This window comes from Cephus cinctus, unplaced genomic scaffold (genome assembly GCF_000341935.2).
Source record: "Cephus cinctus unplaced genomic scaffold, Ccin1 Ccin1_scaffold0318, whole genome shotgun sequence".
Classification (NCBI taxonomy): Eukaryota; Metazoa; Arthropoda; class Insecta; order Hymenoptera; family Cephidae; genus Cephus; species Cephus cinctus.
Genome location: NW_014333019.1, coordinates 383,062 through 401,196, shown reverse-complemented (window position 1 = coordinate 401,196; position 18,135 = coordinate 383,062). Strand labels below are relative to the sequence as shown.

The 18,135-nt window shown below is 38.1% G+C and overlaps 1 protein-coding gene across 7 annotated transcripts in view; it reads left to right on the top strand.

The window, feature by feature from the left end:
* LOC107266517 (sodium channel protein 60E) overlaps positions 1-17,905 on the top strand; it is a 60,588-nt gene extending 42,683 nt beyond the window's left edge. For 6 of the 7 annotated variants that reach the window (XM_015737100.2, XM_025083771.1, XM_015737099.2 and 3 more), the window contains 17 exons: positions 92-169; positions 866-1,007; positions 1,251-1,385; positions 3,407-3,621; positions 4,132-4,607; positions 4,717-4,805; positions 4,905-6,262; positions 6,381-6,696; positions 7,463-7,579; positions 7,697-7,855; positions 7,946-8,242; positions 8,324-8,478; positions 8,842-9,328; positions 9,419-9,738; positions 9,830-10,189; positions 10,278-10,652; positions 11,341-11,722. In XM_015737100.2, coding sequence (XP_015592586.1) covers positions 92-169; positions 866-1,007; positions 1,251-1,385; positions 3,407-3,621; positions 4,132-4,607; positions 4,717-4,805; positions 4,905-6,262; positions 6,381-6,696; positions 7,463-7,579; positions 7,697-7,855; positions 7,946-8,242; positions 8,324-8,478; positions 8,842-9,328; positions 9,419-9,738; positions 9,830-10,189; positions 10,278-10,652; positions 11,341-11,722 — 5,461 coding nt within the window. Of the gene's footprint in view, positions 1-91; positions 170-865; positions 1,008-1,250; positions 1,386-3,406; positions 3,622-4,131; positions 4,608-4,716; positions 4,806-4,904; positions 6,263-6,380; positions 6,697-7,462; positions 7,580-7,696; positions 7,856-7,945; positions 8,243-8,323; positions 8,479-8,841; positions 9,329-9,418; positions 9,739-9,829; positions 10,190-10,277; positions 10,653-11,340 lie in introns of all 7 variants that reach the window. The other variant, XM_025083770.1, reaches the window with a different exon arrangement.
* The last annotated feature ends 230 nt before the right edge of the window (positions 17,906-18,135 follow it).

The following is an 18,135-nucleotide window of genomic DNA, read 5'->3' as shown; positions in this document are numbered from 1 at the left end:
ATTGTGATATTCTCTTCTCAAGCTGCTACAACGTTCGGCTCTTGTACAGTTTATACCAAACCCTAAAAGACTTCTTCTCTGCAACCAACAGGTGGACTTGGAACTCGTCCAACTGGGCGTTCAACGAGGACGAGGAGCCCATCATCTGCGGCAATGTAACCGGCGCCAGGTTAGATTTTTTGTCCCTGTATTATATAAACTTTGAAGACGCGCTGACATGGAAAACAACTCGTTGGATTTTATTTCTTGCTCTGCGATTACATTTTGTCGAACTGTTTTATTAAAAGAGTCCAAAGTGTCTACCTCAAGTCACTAACGTGCCTGAAAAAGGAACAATGCAGTCGATGCAGACCGTATATCTGTGTTTTATGGGATACAGCTATTAAGGGCAATTCGAGTGATATCCAGTTGTGTCCTTCCAGTTGGTGAATTCACAACTGGCTCTTCTCTACAGAATGACTTGTTTCCATTTGGTCAGCTTTCGAGTTTCGGTCGCATCCAGACTTCGGTAATATAAAACTCGGATACGCCGAGTTCACTGCGTCGTAAAATAGCTGTGCTTTTGCAATGGGAATACAAAAGCTCAAATTGTACGGGCGTATATGAAAGTCAAAGGCGCGTACGCATGAAGGCGTTGATACAAAGGCGGTTAAGTAACTTGGTATGCAAGCACTTTACTTTGGCACCTACCAATATCAATGCAGGGTATACGGTAGGAAAATTCAGCTGAAATTATCAGGGGAATTAGTCTCCTGAAATGAAACGTTCCATCGGGCCGGACGATTTTATCTAGAGAATCAGAGATTAAAGCGAAATTAATAAACGACAGAGATGATTTATGTGTATACAAGAATTTAAATTTCAGGCATTGCAACGAGAGTTATACCTGTCTTTGCGTGGGCCCAAATCCCAATCATGGTTACACCAATTTCGACAATTTTTTGTGGTCCATGCTCACAACTTTTCAACTCATTACCCTCGACTATTGGGAAGATGTCTATAACAAGGTGCGTTTTCACAGTTATAAAATTTTATTCTGGCCGATGTATCACTTTGTAGCACCATCTCGCCTTGCTTTTCTCTTACTTCTCGCATTTTACGACGACGACGTTTCTACATATGAGTTGGACGCAGCGACTAGTCTTGAATTAAATAATGAATTGCGTTCTTCTCTGTGCTCTGAATCTATATAGCTTCATGACTCCGTGGTAACACTTAATCATGTTGAAAAATTATTTTTCAACGAGCAGGTGTTGTCGGCGTGCGGACCTATCAGCGTCTCGTTCTTCACGGTGGTTGTCTTTTTCGGATCGTTTTATCTCATCAACCTGATGCTCGCCGTCGTGGCGCTCAGCTACGAGGAAGAAGCGGAAATTACGAACGAGGTGAGTCCAATAGCACCGTTACGCTTAAGGAGTCTACATCGCACACTGCAAGCTTCGAAAGTTGTTTCGCATTATTTTTGCACACCACAGTTTCTCACGTTTCTTCCACTTGGGGAATGTTATCGTTAGAGTGGAAGAAATAGCATACGGTCCACTGGATTGCGGACTGCAGCAAGCTCGTAGATATACCGGTAAATGAAATGCACTCCGTGCATCAAAGATTTTCAGATTCTTCCTTTTTCCTGAAAAAAAAGGCAAAAATTGAGACTTCCAGGGAATCAAATTATCGCCGCATTCATCGTGGTCATTGAAACGAATAAGATTTCTACTTCTTTTATATTTTTTTTCATTTCGTCGACGTACACATCTGTCTAGTGTAAAATCTGTATCTCGTGTGCTGTATTCCCTTATGTGGCCTCAAACAGCAAGAATAATATTGCATTGGGGAAAACTGGCATTTTGGGGGATGAAATCGGGGGTTGGTTGTTATCACGTAGTGGCTGACTTTGACGGATAGTAGGAGTAGCATGTGCTGATTTCTTTACAAGGAGATTTGCTCGTGTTCGGAAAACAAAAGGAGACATCAGTCTTACAAGGAACCCCCCCCCAACACGACCCCACCAATTTCAATAATTTTTTGATATGTGTAGTACTCGACAGAATAAGAGACACGTATTTTTTTTTTGTGCTGACATCCACTTTAAAGGGGTGAAAACGACCCCTGAAATTCACCCCCGAAAATCGTTTTTTCATCATATCTCGACTTCTAATTAATATTTTTTAATAAAACCAGGTGGAAAATATTTGTCATAAGAAGTCGAAGATATGAGGTGTGTTTATGACCCAAGGGGTTGCAACCCTTATTTTTTATGCAGAAAAAAGCATAAAAAATATAGTTTTTTCAAAATATAAAATAAGGGTTGCAACCCCTTGGGTCATAAACACACCTCATATCTTCGAATTCTTATGACAAATATTTTCCACTTGGTTTTATTAAAAAATATCAATTAGAATCTGACATATGATAAAAACAATTTTCGGGGGTAAAATTTAGTGGTGGTTTTTATCCCTTTGAAAAATCCTGAAACACCCCAACTGAAATATTTGATGGAGTTAACGGAAACGCTTTTCTTTATTTTTTTGAGCCCATACCCCGGTTTTTATGCAGAAAAAAAGCATAAAAAATATAGTTGTTTCAAAATATAAAATAAGGGTTGCAACCCCTTGGGTCATAAACACACCTCATATCTTCGACTTCTTATGACAAATATTTTCACTTGGTTTTATTAAAAAATATTAATTAGAAGTCGAGATATGATGAAAAAACGATTTTCGGGGGTGAATTTCAGGGGTCGTTTTCACCCCTTTAAAGTGGATGTCAGCACAAAAAAAAAATACGTGTCTCTTATTTTGTCGAGTACTACAACATATCAAAAAATTATTGAAATCGGTGAGGTCGGGTTGGGGGGGTTTCCTTGTTAGAAGGATACGATTTCTTGATTTTCTTAACGTTATTATTCTTATTTCACTCTACGTCTCTTTTGCCGGTTTTTTTACATATTCCGTATACGATTCAAAAATATCACAGGAATCCAATTACGTTTCCTTTGACTTGTTTCCTGGTCTAATAAGATTCATACGAGACATTAAATTTCAATTGAAATAGCTTGCATCACTTTGCATCAACTATTTAATTTTCGATCGATGCCTTATAAATTTGCTAATTAAAATTCATTATCGTCTGATATCAATGCCCAAATATAATTTGTATCGTGCACTGTCAATTTCTCAACAGTTTTAGAAGTTACAGCTTGAGACAATCCTGTTAAATGCATCAACTATGACTATAGTGAATCTATAAGTCATTTGAGGTCCATCGTATCCTCAGCAGTAAGGATAATCGTATGAGACAAGGATATTGAAATGAGTTCCATGCGATGGCGTATTTATGATTGATTGACACTATTTATAAGAGAATTGAATAGTGGTAATAAGATCAAGAGAATATTTGTCCAAAACAGGAGCGCCGTAAGGACTTGACTGACCACCGTGAGGACTCGACGTTTAGTTTCGACCCGTCGAAGATAAACATCAAGACACTTACCAAGGAGAAGCAGAAAAAGATAGACGCCAGAAAGGGTGTACTATTAAGTAGCTACACGCGAAAAAAAGCACGTCGAAGAAAACGCGGAAGGAGCTCCGCGGGCCAGGAGAAAAATGGTGGCACCCGCAGCAGGTAATTCCCCTTTTCATCTTCAGCCATAATTGCTCCCATTACTCCAACCGTAATAATTGCATGGCGCAGTAATTGTTCCATCTGAAAATCGACAATAGAATTACGTCAGCTAACTTTTACCAGGGTTCGGGTATATGTATTAGTCGCTGAAGTATTAAAACATAAATACCTGGTAGCGATCGATGCACTTTTTTACGATTCTTTTTTTCGAGCGTCCAATTCTTGAGAACGGTTGAAGTAAAATCAAATACCACCTTATTACTGGTCATGTTCTTATCAGTCCTCGGAGTTGCTCGTGTTTATTCAAAAAAAGGTATCCTCGTCATGGTTGGTATAATTTATCAAAATTTAATATTAATGCGGTTTTAAAGTGCGCTAACTCGGGTTTTGCTCTCAGTAGAAGCCTCCGTAAGTGCAGCTTGCATTACGTTCGATAGGTACTCTTCTCTGCTTAGGCCAATACGCTCTCGTCCGTTTCCCAGTTTATTACGTAATAACATTAATTTATAGATCGGTGACGCCGAGCCCGAGTCCCAGTCCAAGGCACTCGAGTGTCCGGCCGTCGCATCTTCCGCTGCAGGCTGTCGCACCAAAACCAGCTGATCCCAACACAGTGCACAGATTAGCACCGCATCGAGGAATGTTGCACTCGAGACAGGCCAGTAACAATAGCAACCAGCAATCGTCATTGGATGATTCGGGGGTGGTGGATGATCATGATGGGGATGACGTAACCTCGGCCGAGGAACACGAAAGGAGAGAGCACAGAGAGCATAGGGCTGAGAGACAAGAGAGACAAGAACTCAGATCCTCCTTCGAACTAAGAAGATTAGATATTCCGAAAACGGAACAGCAGCCTGCACCTGTTACCGTTTCGGTGAGGAGCACCAATCGCGAGATCAGGGTGCTCAAGTGTAATGGGGTAAAAACGAAAAAGCACATGTATGCCCTGCCTCCTGAATACTTGTCCCACATTGTAGTTCTAGGTTGGTGTATTTATTATGGAAGACTATAGTTTTTGCGAGGATTCAAAGAGATCAGGAAGGATCAAGATTTTTTTGAATTATATGGACCCGTCACATTCCTCTTTTACAGATGATCTTCCAGATAGAAATTGCGACAAGTGCATTCAGTGCTGCGTGGATTACGAGGGTTGGCTGCGATTTCAAAATTGTCTTTATAAGGTGATGATCAATATTTTTCGATGCTTCGAGCGTCTTGACGCATCAATAAGGAATTTTTTAAAATTATTTCTATTGAATTTAATGCTGTTTCTATGACAGGTGGTAAGGGATCCGTTATTCGAGTTGACGATAACTTTATGCATCGTATTGAATACTGGCTTCCTTGCTATGGAACATCACGGAATGAGTGAGAATATACGTCAGGCTTTGAATATTGGAAATAAAGTGTTCACGAGTATCTTCACCTTCGAGTGCTTCCTTAAACTATTGGCGCTCAGTAAGGATTTCTTCAACAATGGCTGGAACAACTTTGACCTGATAATAGTATCAGCCTCGTTAATTGATTTAACGTTCGAGCTCGTCGATGGCCTTTCGGTAATACGAGGTCTCAGGTTACTGAGGGTGCTCAAGCTGGCGCAGTCTTGGACGACGATGAAGGTGCTCCTTAGCATCATCATCTCAACCATCGGTGCGCTTGGAAATTTAACTTTTGTCCTGGTGATCGTGATCTATATATTCGCCGTGATCGGTATGCAGCTCTTCAGTAAGGACTACACGTTGGATAAATTCTATCCGGATCCTGTGCCCAGGTGGAACTTCAATGACTTCTTCCATTCGTTCATGATGATATTTCGTATTTTGTGCGGCGAATGGATAGAACCACTTTGGGATTGTATGAGAGCCGAAAAGGATGAAGGGCCCGAAACATGCTTTGCCATATTCCTACCGGCATTAGTCATGGGCAATTTCATGGTCCTTAATCTCTTCTTGGCTTTGCTGCTCAACAGCTTCAATTCTGAGGAACTGAAGCAGAAAAAGGAAGAAGTCGGCGAGGAGTCGAAGCTCGCGAGATCCTTTGATCGGATCAGGTCAATTGTACGCAAGAAAAAGTATCACAGGGAGAATTCGGAGAACGAGAAAAATATGAAACTCGAACAAATCGTGAGAGAAGTCATGGATAAGTCGGACAAGGAAAAGTATGCTATCCAGGAAACCGTGCTGAGCCTTCCCAAAGACAATATTTATAATAGGTCCTATCAGGAGAGTTTGAATCAGCCTGTATTCACGTACGATCCGATATACCGTCAGGCCACTGTAACGACCTATAGTCAGAGCAGTCAAGAGACTGCTAAAGAGAATAAAAAATTGAATGATAAGGATAACAGTAACGATACCAAAGCCGAAGAGAGTATCGAATTAGAGGTATTAAAGGAGTCTAGTAGTAAACCGGACGAGGAAGTAGCAATGCTACCGGAAAAGGAACAGGTTCGACATGAGGAGCATGTAGAAAAAAGACCATGGCATGCATTAGTCAGTTACGTTGACGAATTGACAGTTGGCGGAAGACGAGACAGCAAAGGTAGATACATTGACGGTATGGGATCATTTCCTGGTTTTGGTAGAAGCAAACCACCGAAAGTGCCGCAAGATTGTTTTCCGCAACATTGCTATCAAAAGTGAGTACGACGATCGATCACTATGATCTCAAGAGATAATTATATTACGTTTCATAGATAGCTTCTTGTTGTCCTTTCGTTAAATAGTTGATTAACTTCGAATTGAATAATTGACCAGATGCTCCTGTATTAATAAATGCGTTGCTACTGACATCGGTCGCAAATGGATACAAGTGAGAACGGCAGTGTTGTCCGTAGTGGATACGCCAGCATTCGAATGGATGATTCTGGTCTTGATTTTCGCATCTTCCATAACGCTGTGCTTCGAGGATATCTACCTGGACGATAATCCATTCTTGAAAAAGATCCTGTACTGGACCAATCTGGGATTCTGCGCCTTGTTCAGCATAGAGATGCTCCTGAAGTGGCTGGCGTTAGGCTTCTGTAAATACTTCACCAGTTTCTGGACGATTCTGGATTTTATAATCGTTTTCGTAAGTAAAAGCGTCTCGACATCCAAAAAAAAAAAGAAAAAAAAGTTAGCAAAAGCTAATGACAAATGCAAAATTGCATATCGCTGTGGCATGGTTTTTCCTAGTCGTTATACATATATATATTTCATGCTTAACAATGATTAAGGGCGCCTATAGTTAAGCGTACATATGGCATTGTAAGTGTGGTAACTCTTTGAATGTTGTTTTCGTGTTTTTTTTCTGTGTTTATGTGTCGCCTCACGGAGCCAGGTACGTTAATTCATTCATCATAATCGCATCGCTATTGCACTTAACGTACGAGTGCAGTTAAAGTGCATTAGAATTTATGTGTATGCGATGGTTTAGATACAACTTTATTTGCAGTGTAAATCTTCATTTCAATTCATTTCGTATCATTGACATCGGAAGATCTGTTAAAAAATAATACAAAATTGTACAACAAGATCATACAATATTTTCTGCCTTTTAAAGGGAATTCATATGTAATAATTTCAACTTTTTCCCATGACACAATATTTCATAGCAAAACACGTATCATATTTTTTTCCTCTAACATCAACAATGTCCTCCGTTCAATATATCATTTGAAAAAAAATTTGATACTAAAAAAACTTCATAATCTGAAATATCAAATTAAGCGCAGATCTCCGACGTTCTTCCAAGTTACATTAGATTTATGTTACAATGCATAATATGCAATGCTGGACGCATGCTCTCGTAGCGTGGAGATTATAGAGATTTTCCTAAAATCGAGAAATTTCAACAGGTATCCATGTTTAGCCTGTTGATAGAGGAAAATGAGAACTTAAAGGTATTACGATCATTGAGGACTCTCAGAGCATTAAGACCATTGAGAGCGATTTCAAGATGGCAAGGCATGAGGGTATGGTATTATATTAATGATATTATTAAATCTTATTAAATAATAATTCCTTTCAAGCACTTGTAACCCCCTATTTGTCGAAGATACGTTATGATAAATTTTCTTCCCATTTCTCAGATCGTAGTGAACGCGTTGATGTACGCCATACCTAGTATTTTCAACGTGCTCCTCGTCTGTCTCGTGTTCTGGCTGATATTTTCCATAATGGGCGTTCAATTCTTCGGCGGAAAATTCTTCAAATGCGTAGACGAGTACGGGGAGATGTTAGATATATCGGTAAGGACAAAATGTAACCATTGGAATTTAATAAAAATTTGGAGACCCTTAAAATTTTCTATAAACGAACTTAACTACCGGCAATTGCAGATAGTGAACACTAAGGATGATTGTTTCAATCAAAACTACTCCTGGGAGAACAGCAAGATCACTTTCGATCACGTTGGGATTGCTTATCTGGCATTATTTCAAGTAGCAACTTTTGAGGGTTGGATGGAAGTGATGAAGGACGCAGTTGATGCGCGAGGGGTTGATTTGCAACCCCAACGCGAAGCCAATTTATACGCCTATTTCTATTTCGTAATATTCATCGTATGCGGTTCCTTCTTTACCCTCAATCTCTTCATTGGAGTTATCATAGACAACTTTAACATGCTTAAAAAGAAGGTATCTATTTAAAGCTGAAAAATTTTGTCTTGTTTTTCAAAAATTTTTTATTTAACACATGTCTTTATCTTTTTCTCGTAGTACGAAGGTGGCGTGCTAGAAATGTTTCTGACCGAAAGTCAGAAGCACTACTACACTGCCATGAAAAAGCTCGGTCGAAAAAAACCGCAAAAAGTCATCAAGCGGCCAATGAATCAATTTCTCGCAATGTTCTACGACCTATCAAATTCGAGAAGGTAATTATGAAGATCAAAGATATCTGCACCAGTACGTACGATCAAGATGAAAAAGATCCACGCGAGTTTGTCATCTCAAATCATTGCAGTAAAGTATAGTAAATTGCAGTTATCGCAATTCCTGTTTGGTGTAACGATAACTGCGACGTGGCATAACTGATTAAATGACTGGAGATGACAAATGATACCCGGCAGCAGCTGCAGCAACACTTTACACGCTTGTTTAATAATCATTTCTTTGCGCGCTTTTACAGTATACGTAACTATATAATAACGATCACAGCCTGATAATCCGCAGAATAAATCACTGATAACGAATGACTCTACTGTACACGAGTTAACTGGAATCCGTGATCTTTTCAGATTCGAAATAGCAATCTTCGTTTTGATATTTCTGAATATGCTAACAATGGGAATCGAGCACTACAATCAGCCGCACCCAATTTTCTTCGTTTTGGAAGTCTCCAATGCATTCTTCACAACGGTCTTTGGTCTTGAGGCAATCGTGAAGATTATTGGTCTTCGCTATCATTATTTTACGGTACCCTGGAATCTCTTCGACTTCCTCCTAGTCCTAGCATCGATACTGGGTATCCTTATGGAGGATATTATGATGGACTTTCCCGTGTCGCCGACGCTCCTGCGGGTCGTGAGGGTGTTCAGAATCGGTAGGATCTTGAGGCTGATAAAGGCTGCCAAAGGAATCCGGAAGTTACTATTTGCTCTGGTGGTCAGTCTGCCTGCGCTCTTTAATATCGGAGCACTTTTAGCGCTGATAACGTTTATCTACGCTATCATCGGCATGTCCGTCTTTGGACACGTGAGAAAGCAGGGTGCACTTGACGATATGGTAAATTTAATGAGTCTCATCTGATTGAGATCAAATAATCTTGAAATTATTACCACCGTTTTTTTCTGTTTTTTTTTAACCTTGACGTAGGTAAACTTTGAGACTTTTGGACGAAGCATGCAGTTGTTGTTTCGGCTAATGACTTCCGCTGGATGGAATGACGTCCTGGAGTCACTCATGGTTCAGCCACCTGATTGTGATCCAACGCCAACTAGCAGGCAAATGAACGGAGATTGTGGATATCCCCTCCTTGCGATAACGTACTTTACCTCATTTATCATCATCAGCTATATGATAGTCATCAATATGTACATCGCTATTATCCTGGAAAACTTCAATCAAGCTCATCAAGAGGAGGAAATCGGTATCGTTGAGGATGACCTAGAGATGTTTTATATTCGTTGGTCAAAGTAAGTGGATGGATTATTTACCTTGAGAAAATGAAATTCTTGTTTTTTTTTCAATAATCTACTAAATAACAATATATGTATACGTTTTCAGATACGATCCGCACGCAACGCAATTTATCCGTTTTTCCCAATTAAGCGATTTCATCGCGAGCCTAGACCCGCCGCTGGGAATATCAAAGCCTAACGTGGTAGCGTTGGTTAGCTTTAATCTTCCCATCGCAAAGGGCAATAAGATTCACTGTCTGGACATCCTACACGCGCTTGTCAAGCACGTCCTCGGTCACGTGGAGGAATCCGAGGATTTCCGGAAGTTGCAGGAACAAATGGACGTCAAGTTCAAGAAGCAGTTCCCTACTAGGAAGGAACTCGAAATTGTTTCATCCACGAGGATATGGAAGCGGCAAGACAAGGCAGCTAGATTGATTCAGCGCACATTCAGAGATTACATCAGGTACGCAAATAGCTCAGTTCACTGATTAATATTTACTTCAGTGAATAGTACGAGTTAATCATCAAAATCATCTTTTCGTTAATTACAGTATGAAGAAGGAGCGCGAAAGAATCGCCCAGGAAGTTGATTCTCAAACCCAAACCTCCAGTCCTGGTGGTGGAGGCAGTGAAGGTAAGGGCGGGGGTGGATGGGGCGGAAAGCTGTCGGCCCTTCTCCACGTGCATCGGGGTAGTCGGGCCAGTAGCCGCAAGTCCTCCAGGGCCAGCGACGCCAGCGACCTCAGCGAGCTCGGGACCGCGTCCGCGTGGCTTTTCCCGAACCTTCCGCTGTTGCTGCTCTCCGGCGCCACCGGAACCCACGAGGACCTGCAACCCCCCGCCCTCACCGTATCCCGTCCCTCGCCAACCACGGAACAACCTTCGGCAGCTTCCAGTTCCGGTTCCGACTCTCATGCTACCGTTAGGTAGGTAGAAGATACTAAGAATTTCTTTCATCAGGACCATTTGGAAGGTCTTTGGTCTGTCGAGATCATTGATCATTCGACTATGATTTCTTGTACGTACAATGAGTTAGTGAGAAACTTTTCCTTCTAATATCCTATTCTTATAGTGATACGTAGGATTCAATAGGGTGGACTGTGCGATGCAATCGGTTTCCATAAACATCTCATATCGCTCGTACTGTGATGCGTGTGGATTAATACAATTTTTTTTATTTCAAACACTCGAGGGCAAAGAAATAAATAGGTAAAGAGAATATGAGAAAATATTTCGAGATGATTTACTCGATACGTTTAGAATGATGGACTGTACTTGTTAGACGATTAGAAATACATTAGACTAGCGCTAAAATAGAATATACTAGTCCTTTCCCATGTAAAAATACTCCTTTATCGTGTAAACCTAGTTGCTACTTAATTAAAAGAGAAAGCATTAGGGATATGTAGAATACCTGCTTTATCACGTATATCGCTTATAATAATTTTCAGTTCCTAGTTATATACTATAACAACCTAATATACTAATATAGACGGATATAGTGAGAATACTAAATGTTTATAGAAATTTTCACGTTCATAGTCCTAGAATTTAAAGTACCGATTTACGAAAAAGACACGCAACGTTCTATGCATTTGGATTAATTGTTCACAGATCATCAGGACCGACATTGGGCCGTCAGGATGCTGTGGAAACCTATCACGAGGATGACGTTCTAAGTCCACCAACTTCCAAGAGAGGATCCTTACGACCTAGCGGTACGGCACTATCCTTGAATATGCTACAACGCGACATCAAGGATGCATTCACTCGTCGTTGCGGTAGTCTAAGAAGAAGGCAACAGCCCCCGGAACCTGTAAATCTTCCGATCGCAGATGGAAGTGACGTCAGTATTCTGGTAACAGAACCCAGTCCTGAAAGCACTGCGCCACCAACAAGACCCCCGTTGCTGAGGCAACAATCGGAGGCAACAGTCGTCCATGTCCTGGTCCACAGAGAAAGCGAGGAATATCGCGAAACTCCGGATGATAGCTGATCCGAGTGTGTAGAGAAATTTTACACTGGCTAGAATAAGTAAGAAGACTATTAAATCATTATAGCTAGAACGACGTTCGCCGCTTCTCCAAGGCAAATTACAGGATCATCTGGACGGCAGAAAAATTGATCGATCATTTTTGGCTCCACGCTTTACTAAAATAAACTTTCCAAATTTATAAATCCATAATGAATCAAGAGACCTATGAACGGGAAGCAAGTATTCCGTTTGCTTAAATTTTCGAAAAAAAATTGAATCAGCACAGCGTGTGTATATTATGACACGGCTTACCTACAAAATTTGCCAAGGAGAACGAGTCGAGTTTTGATTCGAAGATTGTTCGAACGTGTTATAAAAATCTTTAGCAAAAAAATTACTGCCTCAAAACCGTAGTATAGATTATACGTGCAGCGCCTGAAAAAAGGTTGCTATGACATAAGTTCATACTAAGACATTTTTATTACTGATGATTGTCATAATATTTCCTGCAAAGGATTAAAAGGTTTATTATGAAACTCATGAAAGTTATGATCACTAATTTGAATTACCGTAATCATGGTTCAGAGGAATTATTAAATATTTAGATACTGATAGAGTTAGATTTTTTTTATTACCAAAATATGTCGAAATCGATATCCTATAGGTGCTTGTTTTACTGCTTTTTTGTCACAGGTAATTTTAGTCGACTATAGACTACATATCATATAATTTAGGAATCGTATATTTTGTTCCTAATAAAAGCGTAAAATGTACGATATGTCGCAACCTTCTTTCGGGAGCAGTTCGCACAGGGAAGGCGTCGCTTAAAGACACGAAGTTACAAATTTAGACATTTCGTTATTAAGATACGCAGTTAAGTAGGTGTAGCTGTGATTAGATGACAGACTGTTGAAATCGCGATATGCTGGCTCCGGGAGATTTCGCATAGTTGTAGGTTACGTGAATGCGCGACAATTGCGTTTCAATGCGGGACAACGAATTTTTTCTAATCAATCGTGTTACCCGATCGTTATATACAAGGGATAGTGAAATCCCTGCGTCGCATGAGTTACTCAAATGGAGTATAAAAATTTGGATCAGCAAGGATCAGTTGAAAGATGATTCCGAAAAAAAGTTAAAAAAAAAGCATAAAACTTAAATCTGACAAACACCGTATCAAAATTGTAACATTGATCGATAAGATCAATGACTGTTTTGAAAAGGACAAAAAAATTATTGATTCATTAAAAACATTATTTTTATCGTTTCTAAATAATGTCATAGTGCCTCGAATTGTTAAAAAAAAATTTTTGAATTATAATAATAATTTTTCCTATATACTTTCTATTACCGTTACAATGATCGTACTTACTATTAAGTACTGTGCACGATCGACAAAAATTCTTGACAGATCAATCGAGTGTGCAAGATTTTCGAACCAGTTGAAAAGCACAAGGTGATTTTATTGTGAGATATTTAGAAAATTCAGAGTGGTGAAATTCTCGCGGAGCTGGTTTTCGCGAGGCGTATAGAATGAAGTATAAGTCAATTAACGATAACTTATTAAAAAGAAGAAACAGAAGTAAAATAAAACATACTCGAAGTCTATATGCGAAGGGAAGCGACGGCATGCGTACAACCCATTTCCTGGGAGCGTCTCAAAAACTGTACAATCATGAAAAAAAGGTGCTTCTAGGGCGCCGTCGTAGATCATTTAGATCGTAATTAAGAGATAGCGCGTGCGTGAGCGCGATTAACTGCACGCGTGCACGTATCTATGACTAAGGTAAGAGTAAATCAATAATGAATTATCGCACTAACGGCGACTTAGAAATACCACTAGGGCAATGTTACGTAGAAGAAATTAATATCTTGCAAGACCAATTAATTGGTTTTTGCGATATGTTAATTTTGCACGATGCTCTCTCGCTTGCGATTGGTTTAATAAAAGAACCAATTAACTTCAGTTAATTAATGAAAAAAAGTTTAACACTTCATTATTGCTATGTAGATATTAAAAAAAAAATACATTTGTATTTCCTTGCGAGTATTGGGGATCATTAGGTGACGTTGAAACGCAGTAAAAATAATTGCACAATAGCTTCACTTTCCATGACATAATTAAATTACATAAATAATTATATTATCGGTTCACACTTAAATATCATATATGCAATAAGCAATGGACCATTAATTGATAATCAATAATACATATACAGAATACATGTAGTTTTCAAAGAAAAAAAATTTTTCAGCTTTTCAATTTTTAAGCCGGCATTTTAAGTTTTTAATATAAATATTTCAAAAACCGGATGTTCGATGAAACTTCCCAATTAAAGTTTCCAATAAAGTTTTTCTTAAAATCATCCACGATTCTTCTCAGCACTACGGTTCGATGATCTCTAATATTCGAATAGATTATTTTAATCGGTGCTCGATCGCGTTATCCTTTTTGTACAAAAAAATAGAAAAAGACAATGGAATAATAAGACACGCCATATCCATAGGCAATTTTGCGGTCCATTGGAGTACCTTCTCGTTTGAACGTCTTGCTCGAACCAGTGCATTACGCGGAGCACTGTATTTGGGTTTGATCAAAATGTCGGAACGAGAATGCATACCCGCGGCCCACAAAAAGTGCAACATTATTCACAGTATAGAGACACATTTACAAACAGTTCATTGATTAAAGGTGAGATGGAGGGTATGATTTTTCCCAAGCGAGAAGACGCAGAATAAAATGAGCTTCAATGAATTATAGGTGCATAGTGAAAGTAATTTGTAATATAGGAAACGTAATGCTAATGGTAGGGATATAATTAGCAAAGAAAGAAATTATAGAACGCATAAACATAGCATATCAACGAAAATTATAATTATTGGTAATATTCATTTTCCATGCAGACTATGTAAATCGTGAAAAACAAAATCGGTAAATTCGTATCGATATAACGGAAAACTGCAAGAATTCAAAATCGCCTTTTTTTATAATTTTTATGAATTCCGGGTGCAATTAGCACAGATTTAAATGCATGGTGAAAAATGGTAGCTAGGTGATTTTTGCTTTTTGTTTAATCATGAAAAAACCTAATTTAGCCAATAAAGTAATTTTAATTGTATTAAATTTGACTTTACCGCGTTCTCTGGTTCGCGCACAAGCTCTTTCGTATATGTCTCTATGACATAGGCGATTTCTCTGAATCACTAGAGCATACGTATTTCAGCAGGCTGACAACGCCGAAATTGTTTTACAAAATTATGCAAAATTTTCTTATTTTCATTGTTGGCGTTTCATACGGGAGAAGTGTACGAGAAAATGCACAAAAATGTGTGGCAATGACGCCAAGCACAATCGAATGCGATTTATCCGTTTTACTTGTTAGATATGAAAAATTAATTATATGTTTTTCCTTGATTGTCAATGATAGAGGCCAAAATATTCATGGTACGAAAAATTTGTATGTTTAAAAAAAAACCCAATACTTATATATTACGTAAAAAGAAATAGTAAAAAATGCTGAAATTTCAAATCGAATAATACACGGTCATTAGAAAATTACAATCTAAATTTGATGATTTGAGATCATCATAAAAAACAAACATTCGAACGATCAAATACATTATCATCCAAGAGCTTGTACCTAGATATACATGTTCTGAAGGGACCTTCACTTTATGTATAAAGTTTTGAATTTCGCTTCCATATTTTAATATTGAAGAAAAAATGAAAAGAAGAATACTGCTTGATATATAGGTCAAGCTGATATTCACCATTTGGTTCGGCGATTGCTCTTGAAATATTGATTCGGCATCGAATAGACTTCGTATTTTAAATTACCGATCGCTTCCCTTTTATTCGCTTGCATTGTTTGTAAGAGGAATGGCATTGACAATATTTACCACACGAGATATAAAATAGAAATAAAATTACGACTAATGTATCGGGTGGATCAGAAAAGAAAGAAGCTGAGAGTAACGAGAAAATTAGTAGACGCGAGACGAACGATTAATCGGATAAAATTCTGCGAATCTAAAGGTCCATTCATATCGGCGACTATACTTGTATAATACGTGACACATAATTGGTGGAGCGATTTCGTTTTTTTTGGATCACCCCCTACAACGAGTTCTACAATCAAAGGCCTATGTAACATTTAGAGGAAAGTGGCGTTAATTAATGTCTTCAATAATTATTAAATTGACTTAAGTAGCCATTTAATGTTTTATTATTGTTTCTAGTGAGCTCCTCGCGACGAAGCACGTTATAACGTGTATATGTTTTCTTGAGATTTGACAACAATGTATTATTCCGTTGCCAGGAGAAAATATTAATGAGAGCACGTGCTTCGCTTGTGAGGATCCTGAAAAGGGGATAGGGATGGTGAAGTAAGTGAGAATTAATACTGCATTCTCTCCGTGCTGAGCGGGACTCAAGTTTGGTGATAATACTGAGGATATAATGAATATAGTTAATTAACCAATAAGTATAAATAAATTAGTAAATATATAATACGTAAGTAAACAATAATACCGCGTAAAGTAAGAGCCGCGAGAATACATCCTGTTAGATCTGTAAAAACTTAAGCGATCAAAAAACTTTTTGTTACGCATAAAGAAAAAAGAAGAAAAAAAGACCGAACCGAATAGAAGAAACAGATTCAAACTCCTCTTATCGTCATATACGCGTATGTCAATCTATTCAAAAAAATTATAAAGCTACCAGCAAATTCAAAGTCCGCAGAGATTTCCATGACGATGCACCGATTGAAGAGTTTTTAATGGACCATACAAATAATCTTGTTATCCATTAAATCGGTGTAACGTTACTTTCCGTACCATCCGTGACTCCTGAAAGATCAATAAGACAGTAACAAATGTTACGTATGAGTACAGTCGTTAGTGAAGCTGTTATGAAATTTCGCAAAACTGCAGAAAAGGTGTTCTGATAAAGATAACAAAGAGGGAGAGAAGAGAGAGGAGATAAAGGAAGAGCAGTCAGGATAAGAGAGCTCGAGATTAATCAAGATAGAAAATTTCTCGATTTTCATATATGAATACACTTAATGATTATCTAGCCGAGCATAAATGCCATAAAGGCAAAGAGCCATTAACAATTTTAGGTAATAAGTTATCGAAGACGAGAGAGAGATGTCGTATGATGCATATATGATATACATTGTAGCTAGCGATAACGATGAGCCAGATGGTGAAAAGTTGAAAATTGTAAGCCTGCAAACTTGTTATACTAAATTTGTAAAAGCGTGTAATGCGACGACAAGCAAGTGAAGGAGAAACTTACGCACAGTGCAGGCACGAATGATTAATTATATGACAATTCTGACTTGATTTTACGACCGAACTTTTTAATTGTCATATTGGCAAATAAACCACATCCCCTAGTCCTGCTGTAAATACTATGAAATGTGCGTACGTTTAGCTCAAGCATGTGTAGATATATATTTCATTAATTCTTGTTGGCTTGTGATATCAAATACTCAAACGGTTTACGGACGGAGACCCGTGCATTCTGAAATAATTTGTTGGATTATGCTGTATACATTTTATCTTTAAGGTTTGTCTTATCAAATTTAAAAAAAAAATACAAATGGGTCGAAGTGTGATTTTTGTTTCTCCAAGATACAGCATCGTTATTCCTGCTTTTTGGGTATTCAGTATTGTTGTTGCAATTAGCATTATTAAATTGATATGAGATGACATTGTTATTACTGAACGAATGCACGAATGAGTTCGTCTGTGATCTGCGTGAAGTTTCGATTCCCTTATTGGGGCCTCTTTATGGAGAGTAAATTATGTCTGGGCCTGAGAGTAATGTTAAATTTTAATGAAATTTTATGCAGTGGAAATCACGTGGTATTTATGTTAGAGAAATTTAAAGATTTTCTTGAATTATTTTTTAGTGCTATCTCTATGATAACATAGGAATTATTCTGTATAGTTGTTCACTTATTGTTGTCAATCTCAGTGTGTGCAATGAAGGAACAACTTTTCTTTTGTATAGTTATTAATGTTTGTGAGACAATCTTCATTCTGTATACTCTCGGGTTCAGAACTGACACAATTGAATCAGCAATATTATATGCGGAGTAGTTATTTAGTCAGATATTTTATTATATTAGTGATATCTTAATACGATACTTCAAGCGATGGGGAAAAAATCGGTTAGATTTAACCGTATAGGACATTTTGGCTTGTTTTATTAATAATATAATAATATTATTATATTATATAATTATTATATAATCATTCCTAAATAATAAATAATGGAGTTTATTGCTATTCTCTGGATTATATTATTCGCATATCCCACTGTAATAAATACCACCTCTTGCTTTTCAAATTTTATTTTTAATGTTCAACATTTTTTGTTCCATATCTAAAGTTACAATATTATTGACTGTTTGATATTCCCAGAA